The sequence below is a fragment of the Halichoerus grypus genome, unplaced genomic scaffold, assembly GCF_964656455.1.
Source record: "Halichoerus grypus unplaced genomic scaffold, mHalGry1.hap1.1 HAP1_SCAFFOLD_130, whole genome shotgun sequence".
Taxonomy (NCBI): Eukaryota; Metazoa; Chordata; class Mammalia; order Carnivora; family Phocidae; genus Halichoerus; species Halichoerus grypus.
Genome location: NW_027555057.1, coordinates 11,856 through 37,191, shown reverse-complemented (window position 1 = coordinate 37,191; position 25,336 = coordinate 11,856). Strand labels below are relative to the sequence as shown.

General features: G+C 40.5%; 1 protein-coding gene and 1 pseudogene across 1 annotated transcript in view; both read left to right on the top strand.

Moving 5' to 3' along the window:
- LOC118536021 (F-box only protein 9) overlaps positions 1–23,438 on the top strand; it is a 35,455-nt gene extending 12,017 nt beyond the window's left edge. The window contains 11 exon segments of the mRNA XM_078065557.1: positions 1,329–1,484; positions 3,646–3,703; positions 5,079–5,178; positions 7,445–7,575; positions 8,535–8,649; positions 10,053–10,171; positions 10,500–10,590; positions 11,276–11,371; positions 11,708–11,801; positions 13,332–13,483; positions 22,831–23,438. Coding sequence (XP_077921683.1) covers positions 1,341–1,484; positions 3,646–3,703; positions 5,079–5,178; positions 7,445–7,575; positions 8,535–8,649; positions 10,053–10,171; positions 10,500–10,590; positions 11,276–11,371; positions 11,708–11,801; positions 13,332–13,483; positions 22,831–22,939 — 1,209 coding nt within the window. The 5' untranslated portion in view covers positions 1,329–1,340 and the 3' untranslated portion in view covers positions 22,940–23,438.
- A 571-nt stretch (positions 23,439–24,009) lies between these two features.
- Positions 24,010–24,447, top strand: LOC144380737 (FXYD domain-containing ion transport regulator 4 pseudogene; annotated as a pseudogene).
- Positions 24,448–25,336: the final 889 nt, after the last annotated feature.

The window sequence follows — 25,336 nt, the reverse complement described above, 5'->3', positions numbered from 1 at the left end:
CAGTGTTACCAAAGATTCCACAGGGCAGAGGTATGTTTTGTGTTAAAAGTAGGAGGGTGGGAACCAGAACTGTTCAGAATGGCAAGAAAAATTATTTTAAAAACTTACATATTTTATATATGCCTCTTCAGAAAGATCTAGGAATAATATACACAGTCGTATTGATAATGGCCTTCTTTGGGAGGAGGAGTATTTCAGGTTGGGTTCCCAGAGAACAGATTTTAAGGTAGAGACTATGATGAGGGAGGTGTACTAGGGAGTGCTTTTGGGATCCACACCTATGGAAGGCGGGCGGGGGAGAGGGAGGAAGCCAGAGTGGGCAAAGGGAGAAGTCCAGCTGCTGTACCGTCTTTTTTTTTTTTTTTTTAAAGATTTTATTTATTTATTTGACACAGAGAGAGTGAGAGAGAGAGAGAGAGCATAAGCAGGGGGAGTGGCAGGCAGGCAGAGGGAGAAGCAGGCTCTCTGCTGAGCAAGGAGCCCGATGCGGGACTCGATCCCAGGACCCTGGGATCATGACCTGAGCCGAAGGCAGCCGCTTAACCGACTGAGCCACCCAGGCGCCCCATGCTGTACCGTCTTAATGGACCGCCTTAGCCACTTCTTCAGGAGTTCTGAGTATGGAGGAACCAGAGCCTTTCAGACTCTTACCAGCTGTTGATCAGTCATTGGGTAGGGATCGCCTGGGAAGGGGCATGATCCTGCCTAGGCAATGCTCTGGAGGGGCTGACAGCTGAGGGCTCTTAATTGTAGCGGTCCCAGCAGGTGGGCTAATCAGTGCCTTCCTTCCTGAAGGGATCTGGGCAGCAAGGAAGAATCCATCACACAGGGGAACTTCACTTTTTCTATATTTAAAAATTTTTATTACATATATAAGGGAAAGTATTTCCTTTTTAAAAAAAAGAATGCTTTTGAAAGAAAGATTTAGGGTTCAACTACAGTATTTTTAACAGTCCTTTTCACGTCTAGTAGATGATGTATTCCAGGTAAACAAATGTTGGAAAGCTTCTGAGTTCAGCCCCCAGATGATGGCTTATATTTCCAGCTCTAACCAGAACTTGGTTTTCTGATACCGTTAGATTTTTCCCATGTACCTTTCCCATATAGACAAACCTAGGCAACTCTTCATGATTTCTTTAAAGATTTAAACAGAACGTTATTTTAGAAGATAACGCATTGAATGGATGTTAGTTTAGTAATTTAAAAAACCATGTTTTCTAGTCTTAGAATATGTATTTATGTGGAAATTGATGTTGGACCTGTTGATAAATTGTCCAGGGTTAAGCTACTCTTCCTTGATGAGCCCTAAAGTCCTTTTCTTTCCTTAGGCACAGCTCCAGATGTTCCGAGCTCAGTGGATGTTTGAACTTGCTCCAGGTGTAGGCTCTAGCAATTTAGAAACTCGGCCTTGCAGAGCAACAAAAGGCTCTTTACTGAAAGCAGCAGACACCAAAGGAAAGCAAGAACTGGCAAAAGAAGAAAAGTTAAGTATTATGGACATTGTGACAAAGTAACTTTTTTTTTCTTAATTGCACATGAGAGTTTTCAGAGTCGTAAGTAGGTGATCATTAGAGTTGTATTCTGGTGACATAAGCACATAACTTGTAAGATTTTTCCTCGTGTGCAAAAATATACTGGTATGTCCATCCTTCACTACTACTTCTAGGTACTTTGGAGGATACCACCACTCCTTATGGGCTTTCTAGAGGTACGGTGTCTTCATGGAACTGTCTTTGGCAATTTATAGATCCCTAAGATTCATTTGGTCTCTAAAATAGCGATGCCTCTGAATTTATTAGCAGAAGCCCAAAAGGGGAAAAACTTGTTCAAATGTTAACACCTTTGCAAAGGTCTTAATGCAGTATTTTGTTAAATTTTGAGTTGAACAAATGTATAATGATGCATTAATTATTTCCTTCTTCTGGAAAATTTTGAAAGTGCTTGCACTGAAAAATTTGGAATGCTATCTAATTGTTCACCTCTTTTTAGTACTTGCATGAAGTAGGCACAGCACACTTTCCATTTTTCCTGTTCCACAGAGGCTGTCATCTTTATACAGATTTTTTTACAAGCAATTTGCCATTAAGTAATTGAAATTACCATGATAACCAAAAACTTCCATATCCGTCTTGTTTTAATTTTTATTTTGAAAATAATTACAGAAACATAGGTACAGGGAAGTCATGTGTACCTTTCACCCTTTCTCCTTCGGTGATGACATTTTGCATAGCTGTAGTAAGTACCATATCAAAAAGTAGGAAATAGACATTGGTACCATGCACGGAGCTTATTCGGACCTCCCAGATTTAGAAGCACTTTTTTGTGTGCATGCATGTAAATAGTTCTGTGCAGTTTTAGTACATGTATATCTTCCTGTAACCACTACCATGATCAAGATCCAGACTCTGGTAGCACCGCAGTGCTCCCTCTTTCTACACCTTTATAGTTCTCTCCCATCCCCCACTCCCTGACCATTCCTGACCACTGGCAATCACTAGTCTCTTCTCCAGTTCTCTAACTTTGATATTCAAAAATGTTGCATAAGTGGAATCATCCAGCATATAACCTTCTGAGATGGGCGTTTTTCACTCAGCGGAATTCCCCTGGGATCCATCCAAGCTTGTGTATAACAGTAGTTCTTTTTTATTGCCCAGTGGTATTGCGTGGTATGGGTGCACCCCAGTTTGTTTAACTCTTCACCAGTTGAAGGACATTTGGGTTGTTCCCGGTGTTTGGCGATTAATAGAGCTGCTGTGAATATTCATGTGCAGATTTCTGCATGAGTGTAAGTTTTCATTTCTCTGGCCTAGGAGTGCAATTGCTTGGTTGTATGTTAAGTGCCTATTTGGTTAAAAGAAACTGCCCAGGGGTTTTCCAGGGTGGCTGCACCATTTTATGTTTCCAGCAGCAGGGTATGAGTGAGTGGTCCAGCGTCTCCACAGCCTTGTCGGCCCTTCGGGTTGTCATTCCTTTTTAGCTCTTCCGATAGGCATGTAGTGATACCTCATTGTGATCTTAATTTGTATTTCCCTAATGGCTAATGATGTTAAGTATCTTTTCATGTGCTGTTTGCCACCTTTATCTCCTCTCTGTATAATATGTTGTCTTTTCTAATTGCGTTGCTTATGTTTGTTGAGTTTTGAGTGTTCTTTATTCTAAATACAGTCCTCTGTTGAGTAAGTGGCTTGTACATTCTTTCTCTCAGCCTGTAGCTTATATTTTCATCCTCAGGGTATTTTATCAAGCAAAAGCTTTTAATTTTGATGAGATCCAGTTTATCAACCTTTCCTTTTATGGATTGTGCTTTTTGGGATCAAGTATAAGAACTCTTTGCCCAGCTGTAGGCCTCCAAGATTTTTTAAATGTTTTTTCCCTAAAAGTTTTGTATTTTACATTTAAGTCCATGATCCATTTTTGAGTTAATTTTTATGTAAGATGTGAGGTTTAGGTCATGGTTAATTACTTTGCCTATGGGGGTCCAATCGTTCTACTTTTGTTGGAAAGGCTGTCCTGCCACGCATACTCATTTTTTTTTTAATTTTTTTATTGTTATGTTAATCCCCATACATTACATCATTAGTTTTAGATCACGCATACTCATTTTTAATACAGACTTTGAAAAATTGCATTTCACTGTTTTTATAGGCTCGAGAACTCTTCCTAAAAGCAGTAGAAGAAGAACAGAATGGAGCTCTCTATGAAGGTAAAAAAACTCAGGGCCCAGGATCATATGATCATGATATTTCTGAAAAACAACTCTTAGTTACTGAACAATTTTTTCTTAACTAGAATATATTTGATATATAGACATCAGTCTCCCTTTATTTGAAATTTTCTACCAAATCAAAACTAAACATTGTATTTCTATATAACGTCTTTTCAAAAAATATTGCTGTGAAACATCATATTGGTCTACATTTAGGTTTTAGTATTTATTAATTCTTCATTATTAAAGTCTTAAAAATAATTGTTTCTCATTTTAAAATAGTGTATTCTATTATGGGTGAAAACTACTTCAGAGGAGGGGAATATAAAAGATAGTTTCAGGAACATACACATTTTCTAATTTACATTTTACACAAAGGAATAATTTTCAGCTTTAATTGTCTCTTTTATTAACCCATTAAAATGCATAAACAGAGCGATGGGGCATTTTACGGTATTAGATGTGTAAGTAGGCTTCCATTTTGTGATAATAAAGCTAAAAATTGGAGCATGGGAAAAATGCTTGTGCTTGAATCACTTGAAAATATCCCCAAAATAACATTTTCAGGATTACTGCATTTTATTGGCAAGTTTCTTCTGGTGATATTTTTACTCAGATATTAAAAGAGCCCAAATGGTGAACTCCTTCCACAGTCTTCATTAGTTTGTGAGAGTCTCATCTCCATTTAGTGTACAGTAATTCACCCAGAGTAATAGAACACAGCAGAATATATTGAATTGAATAGAGTCCATCTAAGGGAAGAAGAGCTAGTTGGCTTCTGCAGTCTCAAGTTCTGTTGTATAGCTTTGTGGGAGAGATTACCAAATATCATAGCTGTAAACCACCTGGCCAGGAACTTTATAAGAAAATAGGTTTTAAAGGTTATTTAGCTAAATAATGGGCAGCTGGACTAAAGGAAGTTGGATTTGAAGGTTAAATTCAAAAAAACTCTTTATTCTACCTAGTAAGAAGCATTTGATTATCCTCAACTCTGCATCCTAGAAAGAAAAGGTTGCTTAAAAGTGTTTTTCTTGGGGCTACAGCAATTGCATTTCCAAAGCCTGAAGAAAGACAACCAAGTAAGATCACTTCTAACAGTACGAGGCTGAGGGAGAAGGTGGGAAGGGCAAACAGCAGAGAGTGAAATACGACGTGCTTAAGCTGCTATAATGTGTTAGCTTTAGAAAAAAGAAAGGTTACTTCTGAGTAGTAAGGCTTGGAAATAAGTTTGTTCACTGAACTATTGCATATAGAAAAAAGGAATTTGGCTGTTTGTAAAGAAAGTTACCAAATTAAACCACAGTTACGGGTAATCAAAGGAAATGACAAAAATGTGTGGTCATAGCTAATTTAGCTTTATTTCTTCTTTTAGCCATCAAGTTTTATCGTAGGGCTATGCAACTTGTACCTGATATAGAGTTCAAGATTACTTATACCCGGTCTCCAGATGGTGATGGCGTTGGAAACAGCTAGTGCGTATATAATTCGATAGACAGTAATACATAGAGTTTGTTAAAACTAAGCATCTTTGCCCTGTTGACTCTTAACCGTGATAAGAAGATGGTGGTAATTCTGTTAAATTACATAGTCTTTAGTATAAAGACTTGTTTATAAAGTTGTAGAAATTTTTTTTAGTTAGGGAAATTTTAAGATTAAAATATAGAAATGCACGTTTTAAACAGATATAATGAAGATAAGGTGATGAGTTTCTTTAAATAAAAGCAGTGATTATTGAAAGTAAGTTAAAAGACACATTTCAGCTTTCTGAAACCTATTTTAAAAAAGTCAAACCTATTAAAATATAATTAGGCCAAAGTTGACAAAATGTTAATAATGGTTGAAATTGGGTGACGGGTACATGGGGTTTCATCAGACTAGTCTTTCTCCTTTTTGATATGTTTGAAGCTATACATTTTTTTAAAGTTTTTTCATTTTATTAAGAAAATGCTAAATTATAACGACTTTATTATTCTCTTAAGGTATCTGTGAGGATGTTGTTAAGACTGTAACTTTTTTTTTTTTAAGATTTTATTTATTTATTTGTCAGCGAGCAAGCGAGCACAAGCAGGGGGAGCGGCAGGCTGAGGGAGAAGCAGGCTTCCTGCTGAGCAAGGAGCCCGATGCAGGACTCTATCCCAGGACCCTGGGATCATGACCTGAGCTGAAGGCAGATGCTTAACCGACTGAGCCACCCAGACGTCCCAAGACTGTAACGTTTGTTTAAAAGCCCAGGTGCAGGATAGAAGCCGTGTTTCTTTGGGTAGATGCCACTTGAATCAAAGTCATAAAGTGGCATTGATAGTTTTACATGGACAAAGATCAAGAGAACATATTTTGAAGCCAATACTTTTGAAGTTATTTGCAAGCCAATTATATAAAATTGTTTCGGCTTAATCTGTGTCCAAAAGCTCAATTTGCTCATATTAGAAGGGAGGAGAGTCTCTACCTATGAGAGAATGTCAGGTTAGAAACGAGCAATACATAGGAGTATAGTGTTTTTAGTAATAAAATATTACCATCATGTTATGGTATTACCTCTGTCATGAAATAATTAAGAAGTTACCTTTATGGATAACATGTGCTCATTGCCAGTGTTTTTTTTAATCACTTACAGTATTAACACTCAAGCTTTGGATAGTAAAGACATGCCAATGATATCAGTCTTAATTGTGTTTTTGAACTTGGAGGCTAATGGTGTTGTTCACCAAATGAAATCTAACAGTGTGAGGTAGTTCAAACTCAAAACGAATCAAGTGGGCTTTTTCTAAGCCTTCTTTATACTCAGGCAGGCTTTTAGACCCAGCTCTTAGCCAGTTTTGTGACTAGATGGAGGTGCTATTGAGAAAGGCTATATTAAAACGTGGACGAAGCATTTCTTTTCCTTCCCATCCCTTTGTACAAACCCAGATGTAGTGAAAGTTCTTGAAGGATACAGTTGTTTTTTTCTTATCAGGTCTAATGATCCCTGAAAATCTCTCTCCTGGTTTTGTTCTTGTTTTCTGCCTTCTGTGAAATGCTGGTAGAGCGGCCCTTGTGCCCGCCTAGCCTCTGCCACACGTGCCTTTGTTGTATAATTAGGGTATAATTAGCCCTTCTGGGTCTTCAGACCTCATCCTCGTCTAGGCCTTTTTGTAGGTCTGATCGCTTTTAAGGTTAATTTCAGCAAAAATTAAAGGCAGGTTTTTTTTTAAACTCTAAAGTACTCTTTTGTTTAGATGATTGGTCGATGATTTGTGGGCCCTGCTAAGATTCTTTAAATTACATATTTTCCTCTCTTAAGGTAGGGTGATAAGGCACATCTGTTAGAAAACGCTTGGTAAGTAAGAACCACAGATGACATCTGTATATTTGATTTTTATCCAATTAGAATGGATTGTAGTCACATTGTATGGAATATATTTACATAAGTTTTTTTAAATCATTTGAAATTATCTTTTTCACTAACTCAAGAAATCTCTACAATAAAATGGACTAATTAAATCTCAACACGTGTATCCAAAATTCTAGTTTTTTCTGGGTGAGAATGAAAATTGCTGAAGCTTTTTTTGTCAGAAGACTTGGTATGGCCCTCCTTTGTGAGGCAGAATAAACTTTTATCAAATCAAGAAAGTAGTTAAGACAGTTTGCTTTTAGATGACTTTTTCTGAAGCAGATTTGCAAGTACAATGAAAAATCAGTTTCTAAGCTCTACTTTTGTGGAACAAAGCACTTAATTTATTCCCCTCCCTCCTTTTTCAGCATGGAAGATAATGACGATGACAGCAAGATGGCAGACCTCTTGTCGTGCTTCCAGCAGCAGCTCACGTTTCAGGAGTCTGTGCTCAAACTGTGTCAGCCTGAGCTGGAGAGCAATCAGACTCACATATCAGGTATGAGTTCATGGTGGTTAGAACTCAGGGAGGCACACTTTCACTTTAGATTTATGTTTTCCAAACTTACAGGGCCAGATAACTTGCCAGATAATTGCTCTAGTTCAAAGTACGTTGGGAGAGCTGGTTATAATTACTGTTTGCATATACTAATAAGCTTTTCAAAATTGAAGTAGAAAGGAGTTTGTAGTGCAGTTCAAGGATGCCCTGCTTTATTCAGTGAAGATCTAAAAGGGTATCTGAGTTGTTGAAGCAGCCAAGAAAATCAGAGGAAGGCTGGTGTCATCAGGCATTTCAGCCTGAGGGAGGCTGCCTGTTTAAAAATGAATGTTTTGGGGCGCCTGGGTGGCTCAGTCAAATGTCCCGACTCTTGGTTTCAGCTCAGGTTGTGAGATCGAACCCCAGGGCTCTGCGCTCAGCATGGAGTCTACTTGAGAGTCTCTCTGTCCCTCTGCCCCTCTGGCTTGTGCTTACACATTCTCTCTCTCTCTCAAATAAAAAGATCTTAATAAAAGTGAGTGTTTTTTAATTTTTATATGTTAAATGTTCAATGGGGGATTTTCCAGAGGAGGACACTTGAAAATATTCAAGGAGATGAAAATAAGTTTTTAGCGTTAGCAAATGCAAATGGATTATGTATATATATATATACACAGATATACATATCAAACTATTTTAATAACACTTATTTTAATATCTCTTGGTGCTAAAATGATCTTTTGAAGGAAAGGGTGCTTTATAAAAGTAGCTTCTGATCTGTTCTGTACTGAAAAAAACATTTGTGTCTTGACGTTAGAAACCATTATGACTTTCGGATAATCAAATACAGTCGTGCACAGCTCTGCGCCATACTGAGGGTGTGATTCACACATGTCTGGGAGTACTGAGGCTGCCTGCACCGAGAACGAGACGGTAGAGTAACCGAGGAGAGTCGCTGAGGGGATGATTTTCTTTTGCAGCGCTGCCAATGGAGGTCCTGATGTACATATTCTGATGGGTGGTGTCTAGTGACTTGGACCTCCGGTCATTAGAGCAGTTGTCGCAGGTGTGCAGAGGATTCTATATCTGTGCCAGGTACTTCATCTTTCTAAAACAACTCAGGCAGTGGTGAAAAAAGAATTATGGTCTTTTGCCAGTTTTGATTAAAAAAAAAAGAAAACTTGATCGATATTCTGAGTAAAAACGTAGATGAACGGTTTTGCCTAAGCTGTGTGTATGTGATTTCCCCAAACCGCTTAGCCCCTAAAGGCTAGCATGCGCTAGGTTTCCGGGGTATAGCGTTTAGGTACAGCAGAGGTGGGCACACGCGTCACGTCCATAGGGTGGTCTGCGTGCTAGCCTAGCCGAGTTGGAAAAAGAATTGTGCTGGGAAAATAAACTCAAGTCATCTTTAAATAACTCTAAACCCATTAAGTGGTAATGATTTAAATTTAGATTGCACTAGAATTTTTTTGTGGCCCATTAGAAGTTATCCTGTACTTTTAAAATATTGCTATGTGAAGAATAATCATAGTTTAGTATAAAATGATTTGAGGCTGGTAATCTTTCATGGATATTTTACATAAAAATATGTGCTTTGTGGGGCGCCTGGGTGGCTCAGTCGGTTAAGCGGCTGCCTTCAGCTCGGGTCATGATTCCAGGGTCCTGGGATGGAGCCCCATGTTGGGCTCCCTGCTCAGCAGGGGAGTCTGCTTCTCCCTCTCCCCCTGCTTCTGTGCTCTCTCTCTCTCGCTCACTCTGTCTCTCAAATAAATAAACAAAATCTTTAAAAAAAAAATTCAGTTTTGTACACTAATCCCATAACAGAGTCTTGTTGGTGCTACCTTAAAAACAGATCTCTAGTCTGACCATTTCGCCCTTGTCCAGGGACCCTTCTTGCTCCGCCCCTGTTACAGCCGGTCTGGGTTACGGCAGTGGCCTGCTTCCCCTCCTATACCCCTAGAGCACCCCGAGAGCAGACCACCAGAGTGCTCTTTTGAAAGCATGAATCACACTCAGCTCTCAGTGGCATCCATGTCACCTAAACAGCCTGTACGCCCCTCGCTCCCCTGCCCCTTGCTGCCTCTCCGGTCGTGTAGCCTGTGAACCTGGCTTAGTCTGCCACCACCGTGTGATCCTCGTCGAGCGCACCGGTCACACCCCCCGAGAGCCTTGCACTTGCTGTGGCTTCTGCGCAGGTACTTTCCGGCTGCTGTACCTGAAATAGTCTCTCTTTCCCCACCGCAGTTGTCCTGCTCTGTGTACCCTGCTTCGTTTGCTTTTGCACTGAGCACACTATCTGAAACTTTTCTCTTTGTTTTCTTTGTTTTTGTTTGCTTTCCCACAAGGAAAACAGCAGGGCCTTTGCCTCGTCTGTCTGTCTGTCTCCAGAGCCCTGGTCAGTGCCTTGCAGGTGCTCATCAAATTCTTGCAGAAGTATTTCTGCGTTTAGGGACTTAGCCGTTTTTATAAATTGATGTTATGCTTTTATTACCTAGAGACCCTGAGATATGGCGTTTGGCCTGCTTGAAAGTTTGGGGCAGAAGCTGTATTAAACTTGTTCCATACACATCCTGGAGAGAGATGTTTTTAGAAAGGCCCCGTGTTCGGTTTGATGGTAAGTTGAACTCTTTAGAACTCAGGAGAAATAGTGGTCTAGCATGCTGATTTTTGATAAGTACACAGTCTTAATTTCCTGAATTAAGAATACAGACCTGAATACTCTGATCATACTTAAAGGAAACCACAATAAAAATAAAGCTGTTATATGCAACAATGAGTCATGGAACACTACATCAAAAACTGATGATGTACTGTATGGTGATTAACATAACATAATAAATTAAAAAAAACAAAGCTGGAAACATGTTAGGTGATTGTAAAAGTTTTATTTATGTTCCTACTTAAAAAAAAACCCAAAACTTTCTTTTTTTTTTTTTTAATAGGAGTGTATATCAGTAAAACGACATACATTCGTCAAGGGGAACAGTCTCTTGATGGTTTCTATAGAGCCTGGCACCAAGTGGAATATTACAGGTACAACTGTAGTAAACTGAGTGAGTGAAAAATTCTCTCTCTCCAAGTATTAGTTCATTAGTTACTGGGCAGCTGTTCTTTGTGGCTTTTGCATTTATCCACATGATGACCCTCAGTATTTTTATCCAGTTTTGTAACAGGAACTGCACTCAAAGAACCAGGAGGTTAATACAAATTATTTAATTCCTCCTAGCCTTTAAATCTAAGAATCACTTTACATTTTAGAGCTCTTCCTTGTTTTTTTGCTTTTGGTGGGCCTCATTTGCCTTTTCAATTAGCTCGTGCTCTATATTTCAGCCTTAATGGCCATCAGATGTTACTGGCCTTGAGAAATAAGGAGACATGTGAACTGTGTATGATCATTAGATCTCACTCTTGACCTTAATTAGTGCTTTAGGAAAAAACACACACAGCTTTAACGGAGGTATATTTATTTTTATTCAGGAGTAAAACTGAAAGTTTGACAGCTCCCTCTAGGAAACGTAAGATTGTCTTCACTTCTTTTTCGCTGGCCTCACAGGTTGCCAGTCGTGTTTGTTTTGATGATGCTTTGCCGATTTTTTGGCCCGTGGTATTTCTGATTTGATTTCACAGCAATGAACAGGTTTAGGTGCCAGGAAATAAGGACATGTTTTATACTTTGTGTGTGTGTGGTGTTTTTTGGTGTTCTTTTCTTTTTACACAGGTACATAAGATTCTTCCCTGATGGCCATGTGATGGTGTTGACAACCCCTGAGGAGCCTCAGTCCATTGTTCCTCGTTTAAGAACTAGAAATACCAGGTAGTATTTTTCTATAGTTTTCTATACAGGTCACATTTCATGTGGTTACTTGCAGGTTAATGTAATCCAGTGCTTCCTTAACTTAGTACCGGCTGATAAAAACAGCACTCAGCAGCGGCCCTTGTGAAAAATACCAGTGCCTGGGCCTCTCTGCCTGGGGAGTATGTTTCAGTAGGTCTTGGGAGCCTTAGCAAATTAGGTTTACTCACATCCTAGCTGATTCTTCTCGGGCAAGTTGAGTAACCACTATTAGAACCCATTACTTCCTAGGTTATTTAAATACATGTAACAACTGGTTAATAGACTTGGACTTAAATTGTATTTTTTAATTTTTAGAACTGATGCAATTCTATTGGGTCATTATCGCTTGTCACAAGATACAGACAATCAGACCAAAGTATTTGCTGTGATAACTAAGAAAAAAGAAGAGGTGAGTGAGTGGAATTAAAGGTTCTGTGTTTATTTCAGTACCCTACTCATTTAAGCATTCTTGATTAGAAAGGGTAAGAAAATACTGTTTCATAAAATATACTGTTACACAAAATGTACGTTGACTTATAGCATCTCCCTGAAGAGAGCTGGAGGGTTTTCTAAAATGTGGGGGGTTTTTTAATTGGATCAGCTTGTTTTTCTCTAAATGATTTCCTTTTCTGGTCCAGGTCTTTCACATTAGAAAATGTAAAGCCAAAATGTGCTATGAAATAACTAGTGAAATTATACCTGAATATGTTTTTTTAGCTATTCCTGTTCTGAATCATAAGGGATTTCCTTCCTAAGTTAGCTCATATAATTTTTTTCTCAAGGGTGTTCTTACAGAGAATTTCAATTTCTACTGGAAATAAGCTAAAAAGTAAGATAATTTCCTTCTTCCTGTTCTTACAAAAGGGAAAAAAATGCCAAGCAAATATTGTTGAATTATTGCATTCCAGTATTTTTAACTGTTAACTGAGGGCCTAATTTTTTTCACAACTTTCCTTTGTATGCGTTTTTCAATCCTGGTTTTAAAAATGGATACGCAAAAGAGTCAGTTGTGATGTAGTTGGAATAAATACTTGCCTAATGCTTTTATAATTAATAGTTTTTAGAAGTTTTCCTTCTATCAGATCCTCCTGTCTTCCCTGGCATCATGTGTTAGTTAGGGCAGGGTTTCATCGGTGTCCCTTCACCTTGTGGCCACCGGTTGCCAGCTTCTCTGCCTCAGGTAGGCTCCAGGGCTCTGGGGCAGCCGTCTGAAGGGCAGAGGTAGCTGCGATGGCTGTGGCCTTGGCCATGAGTTTCCTGAGGTCAGAATTAGGGAGTTATGGGCCCTTGTTTAGGTCTTACCTTATAAAAGAGTTTAGGAACTCCTGTGTTGAGTACCAGTTTTCTCTTCAGAATATGATAACAGTGAAACCATGCATAGTGTTGACATTCTTGTGTTGTTAGCAACAGTATTTGCAGAAGTGTGATTCTAATGAACCTTGTCCACATGTTTCTTCATTGACTCTTACTGTTACCGCAAAAGATAAATTCTACTCCATGCTTCTTCTGCATCTTTCACCAATTTATCACTTTGCCTCTGTAAAAATTCCCGTATTTTCAGTAGAAGGAAATACTAGGCTTACATGGAGAAGACAGAAGTTTTCATTTCCAACTCTGCAGCTGCTGTGTAATTTTGGTTAACTTGTTTGACCTCCTGGGGTCTTCATTCTTTCAGCCGTTAAACAGCAATGTACAATCATATTTAACACTGGGGGTGATTGTGTTGATTGACTGAGCCGATGATGGAGAGAAAACAGTTTTGGAATGCTTAACATTTTTCAGGGCACTCATCCACCTTCTCATTTGATACCCAAGACCCCTCTACTGTGTGCAGAGATTGTTACTTTTAGTGTCACTCTTGCATAATAGATTCCTGTAATATTTATATGTATCAGTGAGGGGAGGTTTCATGATAGCTCACACACCTTTTCTTTTACAGAAGCCACTTGACTACAAATACAGATATTTCCGTCGCGTCCCTGTGCAAGAAGCAGATCAGAGTTTTCATGTGGGGCTCCAGCTGTGTTCCAGTGGCCACCAGAGGTTCAACAAACTCATCTGGATACATCATTCTTGTCACATTACTTACAAGTAGGTGAATGTAATACAGATGCCAAAGTTGCAGAATAAATGTGTACTTCATATCAGGCTTAGGAAACTCTCTGATAGATTTTAAAGTCCTCAGAGTTAATGTTACATTATAAAACCACCTTATGTTCCAGGATGTTACATTACAAAGTATCACACGTCTCCTGTAAATGCCTCCAGAGTTTGCTGTGCTCTGTGTAGAGAGCTGTCGCCAGGGAGAGGTCCCTGGCCAATGACCATCTTTTCTTTTTTTTTTTTTAATGACCATCTTTTCAGTATGATTCTGTCAGGTATGCAAAGGAGTGGACCAGGAGGTGGTGCTCTCCCCAGTGCCCGTGGGAATAGGTATGGGAATGGGGGCCACCACTTTGGAATTAGAATGGTACTCAGTCACCTCTAAGCTGTCTGTGCGTTATCTACTCATTGACTTAAGTCACTTTTAAAACATCAAATCTTTTTTCTTCTCCTGTGTTTCACTCTTACCATTTTTTTTTTTTTTTTTACTTCTGGTTGGTTTATCCTCCAGGATTATACACCGATTTTAATACATCTATTAGGTGGTTCCTATTTAAAGCTGTTTGTGTTAGGATTTACCTGTAAGGAGTAATTAAGGAACAGAAGAATGTGTGTGAGAAAGGAACAGTACAGAAGTAGGTGAAACATCAATGTGTGTGGATAGTGAGGTTTGCTGTTTTTAGGTTTGAAAGAATATTGGTGTGTGGTCGACGCCTCTTGGTTCCAAAATAGAATCCAAAATTCTGAGAGACAGATTCTTTTTTTTTTAAAAGATTTTATTTATTTATATGACAGAGAGAGACAGCGAGAGAGGGAACACAAGCAGGGGGAGTGGGAGAGGGAGAAGCAGGCTTCCCGCTGAGCAGGGAGCCCGATGCGGGGCTCGATCCCAGGACCCTGGGATCATGACCTGAGCCGAAGGCAGATGCTTAACGACTGAGCCACCCAGGTGCCCCCTGAGAGACAGATTTTGAGATCACCTTCTATTAACCTACTTCACAGCCTTGACCACAGGGTTGAAAACTATCTGTGGCCTGTTTCCTTTCCCACTCGTGTGAAAGGTCCTGAGAACTGAGATTCTCAGCATTTTTCTTTCTTTTCATTCTTACCTAGCAGTCCTGTATCTCCTTTTTGCTTCTCTCAGTAAACTGTGCAGTGGAATGTTCTATTTTCTTCTCATAGAAAGAAACCAAACTCAGAGTAGTACCAAATAAATAGAAAACATCATGTTTTAGGAGGAAGAAGGACATTATTATAGGTGTCATTTGTAACTGCTAATGCTCACATTGACTTCCTTACTGTATGTATAAAGTCGCTTGATTTATCCCTTTATTTATCCCTTTGGGGGACAAAACTAAAAGGCTGTAGTAGTATTACTTATCATCAGCTTCCCTTCCCTCCCCACTGGGATGATGCTGTTGATCATGCAAATATTAAGTCACTAAATTCTATTCTAGGATTATAATTCTTCTTAAATTACATTTTAACAAGATCCTTAAAATATCTGTAGCCTTTTACTTAGAATTTCTAAGGAATCTGTTCAAAGGACATAATCAAAAATATCACTTTTTTTTTTAAAGATTTTATTTATTTGAGAGAGACAGAGAGAGAGCATGAGCAAGAGGTGGGCAGAGGGAGAGGGACAAGCAGAATCCTCTCTGAGCAGCTTATCACATTTTTAATTACCAAACAATGAAAACAACGTAAATCTCCAACAGAAAGGGAATTATTGGGGCACCTGGGTGGCTCAGTCGGTTAAGTATCTGCCTTTAGCTCAGGTCATGATCCCGGCGTCCTGGATTGAGCCCCGCATCAGGCTCCTCGTTCAGTGGGGAGTCTGCTTCTCTCTCTCCCTCTGCCCCTCCTCCCACTTGTGCTCTCTCTCTCTCTCTCTCAAATAAATAAAATCTTTAAAAAAGAGGGGGGAGATTATTAAGGAAATTGTGGTACAGGCAGACAGTGAAATATGTAATGGCTTCTGAAGAGTATTTAATAATGTGAGGAAATGCATATGTCAGAATGCTAAATGAAAAGCAGGATTACTGATAGTATTATAATCTCAATAGAAAAGCTCGATAGACAGGTTGAGGTGCTTGGAAGAAGGTGTAGTTGACCCTTGAACAACACAGGTTTGAGCTGCATGCATCCACTTATAATGTGGATTTTTTTTATAAATACAGTACTGTAAATGTATTTTTCTTGTACTTTTCTTAATAACTTTGTTTCTCCTCTAGCTTACTTTACTGTAAGAATACAGTACACCATACATGTAACATACAAAATATGTGTTAATTGATTTTGTAATTGGTAAGACTTCTGGTCAACAGGTTAGTAGTAGTTATGTTTCTGGGGACTCAAAAGTTATATGTGGATTTTTGACACCCCAACCCCTATGTTCAAGGGTCAACTGTACCTCATATTGTTATATTAGATGATGGAATGATGAGTGATTTTTTTCTTTGTACTTTTCTCAGTTTTTCAAATTTTTTACAATATGCCTGTTAAATAACAAAAATTTTACCAAGTAAAATTTTTAAAGATCTAATTGGCTTTATTAAATGATTCGTGAATGGGGAGCCTTGAGGAGTTGTATAAAATGGAAGGTTTTTATAGAAGGAGAGCAGGGCAGGAAGGTTATTAGCAAAAGAAAAGGATTGTTTCAGGCAAGGACATTTTCTCTTAAAGGGAAAAGCAGAGGGTCTTATGCAAACTCCTCATTTTCCTTTGGGGAACGGAGAGGGCCCATGTGGCAGACTCATGGGCTCCCATCAATAAATTTCTGACCAGTTTATTTATTTATTTTTAAAGATTTTATTTATTTATTTGACAGAGAGCACAAGTAGGCAGAGAGGCAGGCAGAGGGGGAGGGAGAAGCAGGCTCTCCACTGAGCAGGGAGTCCGATGCGCGGGACTCGATCCCAGGACCCTGGGATCATGACCTGAGCTGAAGGCAGCCGCTTAACCAACTGAGCCACCCAGGCGCCCCTGACTGATCAGTTTAGACTGCATTTCTGGGGGAGGCTGAAACTGCAATTAAATTATATATTAAGCCCCGCTTTGGGAACCCATCCTGAGTGATGCCATTTTGGGACCTGTGGTTTTCTTTTTAACAGTTCCCCCTTTTGATCAGATTGTCAGCTTAACTGAGAGATGTGATCAAAATTTAAGGCATGAGCACCAACTGTCAATTACCCTTTTGTAGTTCTCACAGCTTGTGTTGATCCTTTGTGTGGTACCCATAGGTCACGATGCTTTTCCTTCATCTGTGATATTGGTAGGTCACAGCTTCAGGTTCATGTTCCAGTCTTAGATCATTTGCTTGGTGATGAGTGGCTGTGAACATACATTTAAAGCTTTTGAGAGAATATAATGCACCAAAGAGATTACTATTACTATAGGTTATTATTATTCTTAGTATTATTCTTACTGTTAGGACAATTCCCAATAGTTGGAGTGTACTTAGAGCCATGGTCCCCAAGACCCAACCAAACCATAGAAAGCCCCTACTGCAGGAGTCATCTTTTTAAGCCCAGTGCCTTGCTCAGTGATCTTATACGATTTTTAACTTCCCCATCAGTGTTAGTCCAGGCACAGTAGGTGGTATTGGCCGCAACACAGATACCCATCTCCTTGCTCAGCTAAAAGATAATCAAGGACAACTTTGGCTAGAGAGTCCAAGGATCTTTGTGGTGCTGCTTTTGCTTTAGCAGCAGATTTTGCAATAATTTTGAGAATTGATCATAGCCTCATTTATATGTATCCCTAACCAAGGAAATCGGGACCTCTGTAAAGGAGTGAATCTGAATCGTGAATGTCTCTTTTTAAATTCAACAATGTAAATTTAGGAGATTCAACCAATGAGATCTTTTATTTTGCTTGTGAAAAGTTAGAGGCACAGTTAGATTTTCTCCTAGCCTGAAATAAAAGATTGTTTTAAATTCCAGAGGTTATACCCCTCCCACACCCACCCCCTTCACGGTGGCCTGGGAGATACAGATGAGGGTGTTATCCTTCCAGGCCAATGCCAGAGTGAAGGAAAGGAAAAGAGGAGAAAAGGGTTTACGTTTAGTGTATGGAGTCTCCATCCGTCATCTGGGGTGGAAGCAGACCACCTCGATGTCCACTACTTGTCTTGCTCATCACTTTGATGTGGAGGTCTCCAGCATCTGTACCGGACCAGGTGCGGGTGGAGCCTTAGCTCTGTGATGTGTACCCAAGGCTTAATACTTCCTAGTTCTGCAGCAGTGTCCGTGGTCAGGAGCACCTGGGAAGGTCCTTTTCCAGTGGGGCTGGAGAGTGGTTTTCCTCTGGCAACGCTTATATGGTCACCAAACTCTAGGCTGTGATGAACAGGTTTCTTTGAATTGGGATCCAGGAAAGCTTCTTGAATCGATGGGTGACAGGCTTGAGCATAAGACAGTGGAGACTTACAGTAGCTGGTCATACGAGCAGGAGACAACAAGGGACCAGAAGGTTGTGTCCTGATAGAATTCCAAGAAGTTTGTAAGGTTTTCGTTGAGGCGCATGTGATTTGTCCAGTGAAATGGATGCCTTGATCACTGGAGAGAGTGGAAAGTATACCCCAAGTGGGAACACATTTTTAAGTTGGTTTGTTTTGGTTGGTTTTTCCTGTGAAGGCATCAGTCTTACAGCACGGGAAATCTCGACCCATCTAGAAATCACACATGCAAGAACAAGAACCTATTGATCACTCATAATAGCTTAGGATAATGGCTGACTGTCTAATGTTTAATAAAGTGTTTGTAGGTAAACATAATTCAGGACAAATAAAGCTAAGCAAGACAAAAGTTTATAAAAGTTGAATGAAGTCCAGCTACAAGTGTTTGAAGGATCCAGAGGGCAGAGGTTTGAGGTCTCTTGGAACAAAAATAGGTTATGGGGGTGGGGGTGGGGCATGGGGAGTGGTAGTGACCAAACAGGTCAGGCATTGCTGGTAGACTACTTTTGTAATTTTATAGAAGTCTATCAATGTCTGTTTATAATTTGAGTCTTCGTCAATGTGCTGTGGTGGGTGAATGAATGCAAAAATTAAAATGTGGGATTTGCCAGGGAGCCAGGAAGAACCGGGCCATCTAGGTTTCTGTAAGTGTGTGTTTAATTTGCTGTCAGTGCTCACTCATTTCAGTGTCTTCGGTTTAGAAGCAGGCTGTTGCCATGTTACAGGGACATCAGGGTGGCAAGTCTGGTGATGAGGGGCCATGTTTGTGGACCCAGAGTGGACTTCAGCCACTTGTGCTACACAGAAGGCTAGGTATTCACTTACAGCGAATAAGCCTCATTAGTTTAACAGGTCCTTTGGAAGTTTGTCACAATTTTTTAAAAAAGGTTTTAAAGCACTTGCCTTATAAGGATTACAGATTGTTATGAAACTGCAGTCTTTTCAAAAGCAGACCAAAGTCCAAGAAAACTGTTTTTTGACAGAAAACTAAATAATTTTGCACCATCTTACTTTGATATTAAAACTCATTTTTTAAAATATATTTTAATCTTAACCTGCTTGACCACACATTAAAATTCCTTTTCAAATATTTGTTTTCTACAAACCTTTTACAACCTCTTTTCTACATCCCGATTTTGTCTTTTTTTTTTTTTTTTCTTTTAAACAACCAGCTTCATTTTAGGACAAACTTACTCTCTATTTCTCATACCTTATTTTATGAAAAACACATCCTGCTTTACTGGCATACAAAGATATTAATTAGAATTCTTAACCCTTAAAAACCTTAATTTCTAGTGAAAACTAAGAAGTGAGCAATTTTGAACTGTTACACTAGCATTTTTTTTAAATTGGCATATTTATGAATACATTTTAAAATTTCTAGAGCATGTGCTGTTTTACATGTTTCAGTGTATCATTAGCATGTTTAAATATTAGTTTCTCTGTAATATGAAGACAAAAGTAGATAAATCTGTGTTTACTAATTAATGCTTTAGTACTTTATCTTATTTGGAAATGATCTAGGTATTTAATGAATTTAACTTAATTCATCATTTAACTTAGTTTAAGGTTTTAGGTCATCAAAAAAAAAAAGCTTGGGAAAACTAAGTAGACAAATATTGCTGAAAAGCTCATTTATAAACTTTTGTCCTGCTTAGCTTTATTTGTCCTGAATTATGTTTACCTACACTTTGTTTTGTGTGGCCACATCTTAGAAGAGAGAACGTGAATTTACCTAGTAAACTCAGGTAGAATAAGTTTAATATTTAATGTTGATAACTAAAAACATGTCTTTTAATTAAACCATCAACCGTTATCTAGCTTTTATATCAATATTTTCCTGGGTCACATGCACTTAAACATTTGGGTTAGTCTCTGACTGTATGATTTTCAGAATGCCCATCCTTATAGGCACTTGCCTTCAAACCCACTAAATAGAGCTCTTTTACAAATTCATTTTCGCGATACCATCAGAGGTGGAAAGTACCACATAACTATAACACACGTGTATAGACACATGCGAACAGACTGACTCAGAGACCTTATAGCTGATTTTGAAAATCCTGCCCTAAAATAAATACAGGATTTATCAATGTCGGATGTGAGTTTGTTTTTCTGGTAGGTTGAATACGTTGAGGTTACCTGGCTACATGGGTAAAGCTTTTCTTTATATACATCTTTAGAGAAGACACTTAAGGTTTGTATTTGCCCTTGGCAAGTCAAGTTCCAAATGACTTTGCCCATTTTGTTTTTTCTTGGTAAGAATCATCTCCTTAAGTTTGCATTTTAAAGAGATGAACTAAGGAATTCCTGGAGAAGACCAGGTAGAACATTGAACATTTAGATTTAAAAAGCACAGGGAAAAATGCAAGCTCCTTCTAGAAGAAACTTGGTTTCCTAAGGCCAATAATGTACAAGCTGTTGGAGATAAACGGGGCACTGGGGGATTGGTAAAGGAATAGGGGAACTTTCAGTTGCCTGTAGAGCTGCGTTTGTGGTTTTGCAAAGATGTGTAACATAAGGACCATTGCTTTCAGTTCAATCCAAAGAATTGGACTGTAACTTAAATGGCATCAGAGATTCTCCCCCTATCCAACTCTCGTATCCTCAGTTTGCTTTTTTCCCCCTCTGGGTACATCATTCTAACTTTACGTATTTGTGGCAGTATTGAATTGCTTCTGTTGGGTGAAAGATGGATCAGCAAGGACGGTATGGAGGATATCAACTTCCCCAAATCTAGAATCACTCACAATGATGGCCAAAAGAAAGAACCAACAACCTGCATGTCCCAAGCAGGCAGAAAGCCAAGCCCAGCAATGCCAAACCAGAGGAGCAGGAAGGCAGTAGGTGTCCCTGGGAGAGAAGGGATCAGTAACCAGTGGGTCTGGATTTAGAAGGGAAGGACAGTGTGATTTTATTTTCTGTGTGACTGGGCAGGCAGAGATTTGGAAGCGCGGACTCTGGAAAGAATTTTCACTTTTTGCTGGCTTCTGCCAGTTTTTCCAGGATCCCCTGGGCACGATCTGGTATCTGCCGGTTTCCCCTTGACTGTCTAAGGAATAATGTAGCAGTTTATCAGAAAATCCCTCAGCTTCGTTGATTCTGGGAGGGGCTCATGGGAGGGCCCTGCTTAGAAGGTAGAGAACAGGGTGTCTGTACGGCCATTAACTTGGCAGAATTTGGCTGATGTTTAGGTAGTCTTTTACAATTCAGATGAGAAGGAGTACCCAGTCTTACAGTCTTGTTTTAGGCACCTACCTTTTTCTCTTTTTAATTTTTCTTAACTTATTGCAATAAAATCTTTCAATGAAACGGTTTTGGAACTTTGAAACCTTTTGGAGGCATCTGCATGCCAAATGAAATGGGTATCCCATTCTGTTTAATTTGGGAACTTGTGCTTTCAGGTCTACTTCTTAAATGATCTTATCTAACTGGAACGTTCCCCATAATGGCCACTGTATTTCTAGGTCATGATTCCTCTGAGGGCTGGCAGCACATCGGTAGGTCCCTAGTCACAGAGTTAACCCACATCAGCCTTCTTTTGGGGCACGCAGCCTGGTGGTTACCAAGCCAAGTGCCTCAGGACACAAAACAAGCTTAGGAAGATTTTGTCGTTTTTGCTAGATATCTAAAACTTCTGGGACTGTAGTTCTTAGACATGAAATAAGCAGGTGTGCCAGAAGGTGGCATGCTTGACCCTTCAGAATTTAGGGATCTTCTGAGCTGAATGAATACCTGAAAGGGATGTGCCATGGGGCTGGGGATTGAGTGTGTTTTACAGTGTACCTCGGTGCCTGGAAAGTTTCTTGAGATTGGTGGGTGACCTAGTGCCAGGCTAACCTGTTTCACGACCAACTTATCCCATCCCAGGAGTCTTCCTGAGGTGGTGAGCACTTCTAACAGCCTTTAAATGCTCGACCCATCCCCACCAATTCTTGCAGCTTTTTGGTCTCCAAGATCCCCACTAGCGACAGGCTTTACACGAAACCAGACAGACAGACCTGTGCCCTTGGGTGTTTTGGCAGCACTGCATCTCGGCCATAGGAGGGCCCTGTGCACACCACCACCAATTCCCGCAGCGCATGGCTTTCCACCAGGGACTGTGGTCTGTGGGGCTGGGGGCTGGGCTCCAGGCATAAGCACCTGCCAGCTCAAGCAGTCCTGTCCTGTATGGGAACGCCATTTAGATGGGGAGCTTGAACGTCAGCGACGACAAAAAACTCGTAACTGAGAGGAACTTACCCACAGCCCTCGAGATGGTGAGAAAGACAGTGAGCTCAGAAGGTTCACAGGGACCACGCCTATGTTCTCATCGCCCCAGATGCTGCCAGAAGTTCCCTTTGGATCCTTTTGCTGCCACCGAATCTGTTAAATGACAAAAATTCAACCAAGTAAATTTTAATTGTCTAACTGGCTTTAGTAAACAAGTCCTGAATTGGGCAGCATCCCATCTAACAGGTAGAGGGGAGCTCGGAGGAGTTGAACAAAATGGAAGGTTTTTATAGCAGGAGGGTAGGGGCAGGAAGGGTTGTTCCAGGCAGTGCTGCTTTCCCTGAGAGGGAAGAGCAGGGAGTCATACCATGCAGGCTACCTCATCTTCCTTTGGGGGGTGGAGAGGGCCCATCAGAAGATTTCTGACTGACTTGAAACTGCATTTAGATTAGGTATTAGGCCCTGGTTTGGGAACTCGGTCTAAGTGACACTATTCTGGGCCTGTGGTTTTCTCTTATCATGCCTCTATCATTTTGAATTTACTGAGATGAATTCAAAAATAAAAAAGACTAAAGTGTAAGATAAACCCTCCCCTCTAAATATGTAAGGATTTTAAATGAGTTGAAATGTCCTTGTAACCGGTAATTTTGTGCTTTCTTTCCAGATCAACTGGTGAGACTGCAGTTACTGCTTTTGAGATTGACAAGATGTACACCCCTTTGTTCTTCGCCAGAGTGAGAAGCTACACTGCTTTCTCAGAGAGGCCTCTGTAGGGCCTCACGTCCAGTCGTCTGTCACTGTTGCATGAGTAAAAGTATATAGAGCAAAAGAGCACCTAAGTTATAAATGTACATATATATATATATGGAATTGGAACTTATTTTACATTGTTAGAGTTCTTTTAAGAAGAGTATAAATTGATTATTTTTTTTATTTAAAAGGGATAGTTGATACTTGGGGTATTTTGTTTTGAAATTAAGAAGTTGAGATTACAAGTTGTTTAAGCACATTTATGTTGTGAAAAACCTTCAAATGAGCTTTAAATCATGTCCTTTTTCAAGAGGATTTCTGAGCAGATTTCTGTCACATAAGTCTCCTTCCGCCTGATCATCCCAATATTTACTTGCTTCAGGGGAGGGCGCCACTGGATCAGCATTTCTTTCACGCATGACATAGCGTCTTTGCACTAAAGGCTCAAAATGTGAAAACTTGTTCTGAATTTGTTTGAAACTGTTTGACCAATAAAAATAATAAACATTTCTTTCAAGAAGATATCTTTGGGTGGCTTTTTTTTTTTTTTTTTTTAGATTTTATGTGACAGAGAGAGACACAGTGAGAGAGGGAACACAAGCAGGGGGAGTGGGAGAGGGAGAAGCAGGCTTCCCGCGGAGCAGGGAGCCCGATGCGGGGCTCCATCCCAGGACCCTGGGATCATGACCTGAGCCGAAGGCAGACGCTTAATGACTGAGCCACCCAGGCGCCCTGGGTGACCTTTTTTAAACGTCAGAGTCATAAACAGCCCTAGGGTAGCCAGCAAAGGCTTGGGAGGCTGCCTCCTTCCACCTGTGGTCTCTGCAGCCGCAGACTGTAGGTCTCCACAGCCCAGCAGAGAGCCCTTCAGCCAACTCAGCTGGGCATCTCTGTTCCTGAAAGAACACCGCAGGTGATCATGTCAACCCAGGCCCAACTCTTTCCAGAATTAAAACGGGGAGAGTGCCTCCCTGGGGACGCTGCCATTGCTTTGTGGTCCCAGAGTTGGTGTCTGGCAGACCTCTACCAGTCAGCTCTGTTCTCGGCGGTTCAGACCCAGCTAGGGTTGAAGGCGCACACACTTTCAGAAATCAGCGTCTGCGGCCCAGCCCCAGCAGCCTCTCCAGATCTGCACCCGGCTCTCAGCCCTGCTCTGCAGCTGTAGGATGAAGACAGTGACCCGAGGCCTTCTCCTCACACTGGCAGGCCTGCCTGCCTTGGAAGCCAATGACCTGGTTGATAAAGACAGTCCCTTCTACTACGACTGGGAAAGCCTGCGGCTGGGCGGGATGATTTTCGGAGGGCTCCTGTGCATCGCTGGAATCTTGATAGCCCTGAGTGGAAGGTGCAACTGCAAGTCCAATCAAGCACAGCCCCGTGCCTGAGAAGGCCATTCCGCTCATCACTCCAGGCTCTGCCGGTACCTGCTGAGCACAGGACCGGTGTCGTGGCACTCGTGGTACCAGCGCCCATGCTGGTCTCCCTCCACCTGGGGGCCTTACCCTCCGCGATGGCCCCTCTCCCCCAGGGTGGGCCCTTAGGCTCCCTTCTGATCAGGAGGCTGTCCGAAGCTTATTTCTAAATTAAACTGTCCCATCCCTCAAAAAAAAAAAATCATCTGCAGCCACAGATGCTTTCAAATTCATGTTGACATTAAAAGATGCTTCCCAAGTTCTTGCAATTCGATGTGGGACAGGTCTTTTAAAAAGCTAATGCATGTGGGCGCCTGGGTGGCTGCCTTCGGCTCGGGTCATGATCCCAGGGTCCTGGGATCGGGTCCCACATCGGGGTCCCTGCTCGGCGGGAAGCCTGCTTGTGTTCCTAGTCTCGTGATCTCTCTCTCTGTCAAATAAATAAATAAATAAACCTTAAAAAAAAAAAAAGCAACTAATGCATATTATGTTAAAGGTGAAAACCAAACATCCAGAGTGTGCGTGAAAAGAAGAGACTACTACTAAGGTTGGCTTTTTGTAGTAATCTGAGAAACGGTGTTTCCCTCAAGTTAGAAAAGAGGGAGAAAAGCAAAATGCCTAAGATAAGGCAGCTCTTCATGATGTGACCAGTAGTTTTGGTATGCAAGTTAAAAGGACATCTGATTAGGACCTCGTCAAATATAGCTTGGAAAGTATATTCCTAAGGAGAGTGGGAGTCAAAGATTCTGTGTTGTTTTGCCACCATGCCTGGATTAGCCAAGAGCTGCTGCAGCCAGCCAGTGGATACCAAGTTGAAAGCTTTCCTTGTGCCCACTAAAGCAACTCTTATGTATTTAGCTTGAAGCTGAAAATCGTATTTTCTCAAATTATATTTTCTGTACATTCAGATTATTTTAAATATTTATTTTAGAGTGAGAGTGCGGGGAGGGAAGGGGCAGAGGGAGAGAGTGAGTCTCAGGCAGACTCAGAGCTGAGTGCAGAGCCCGA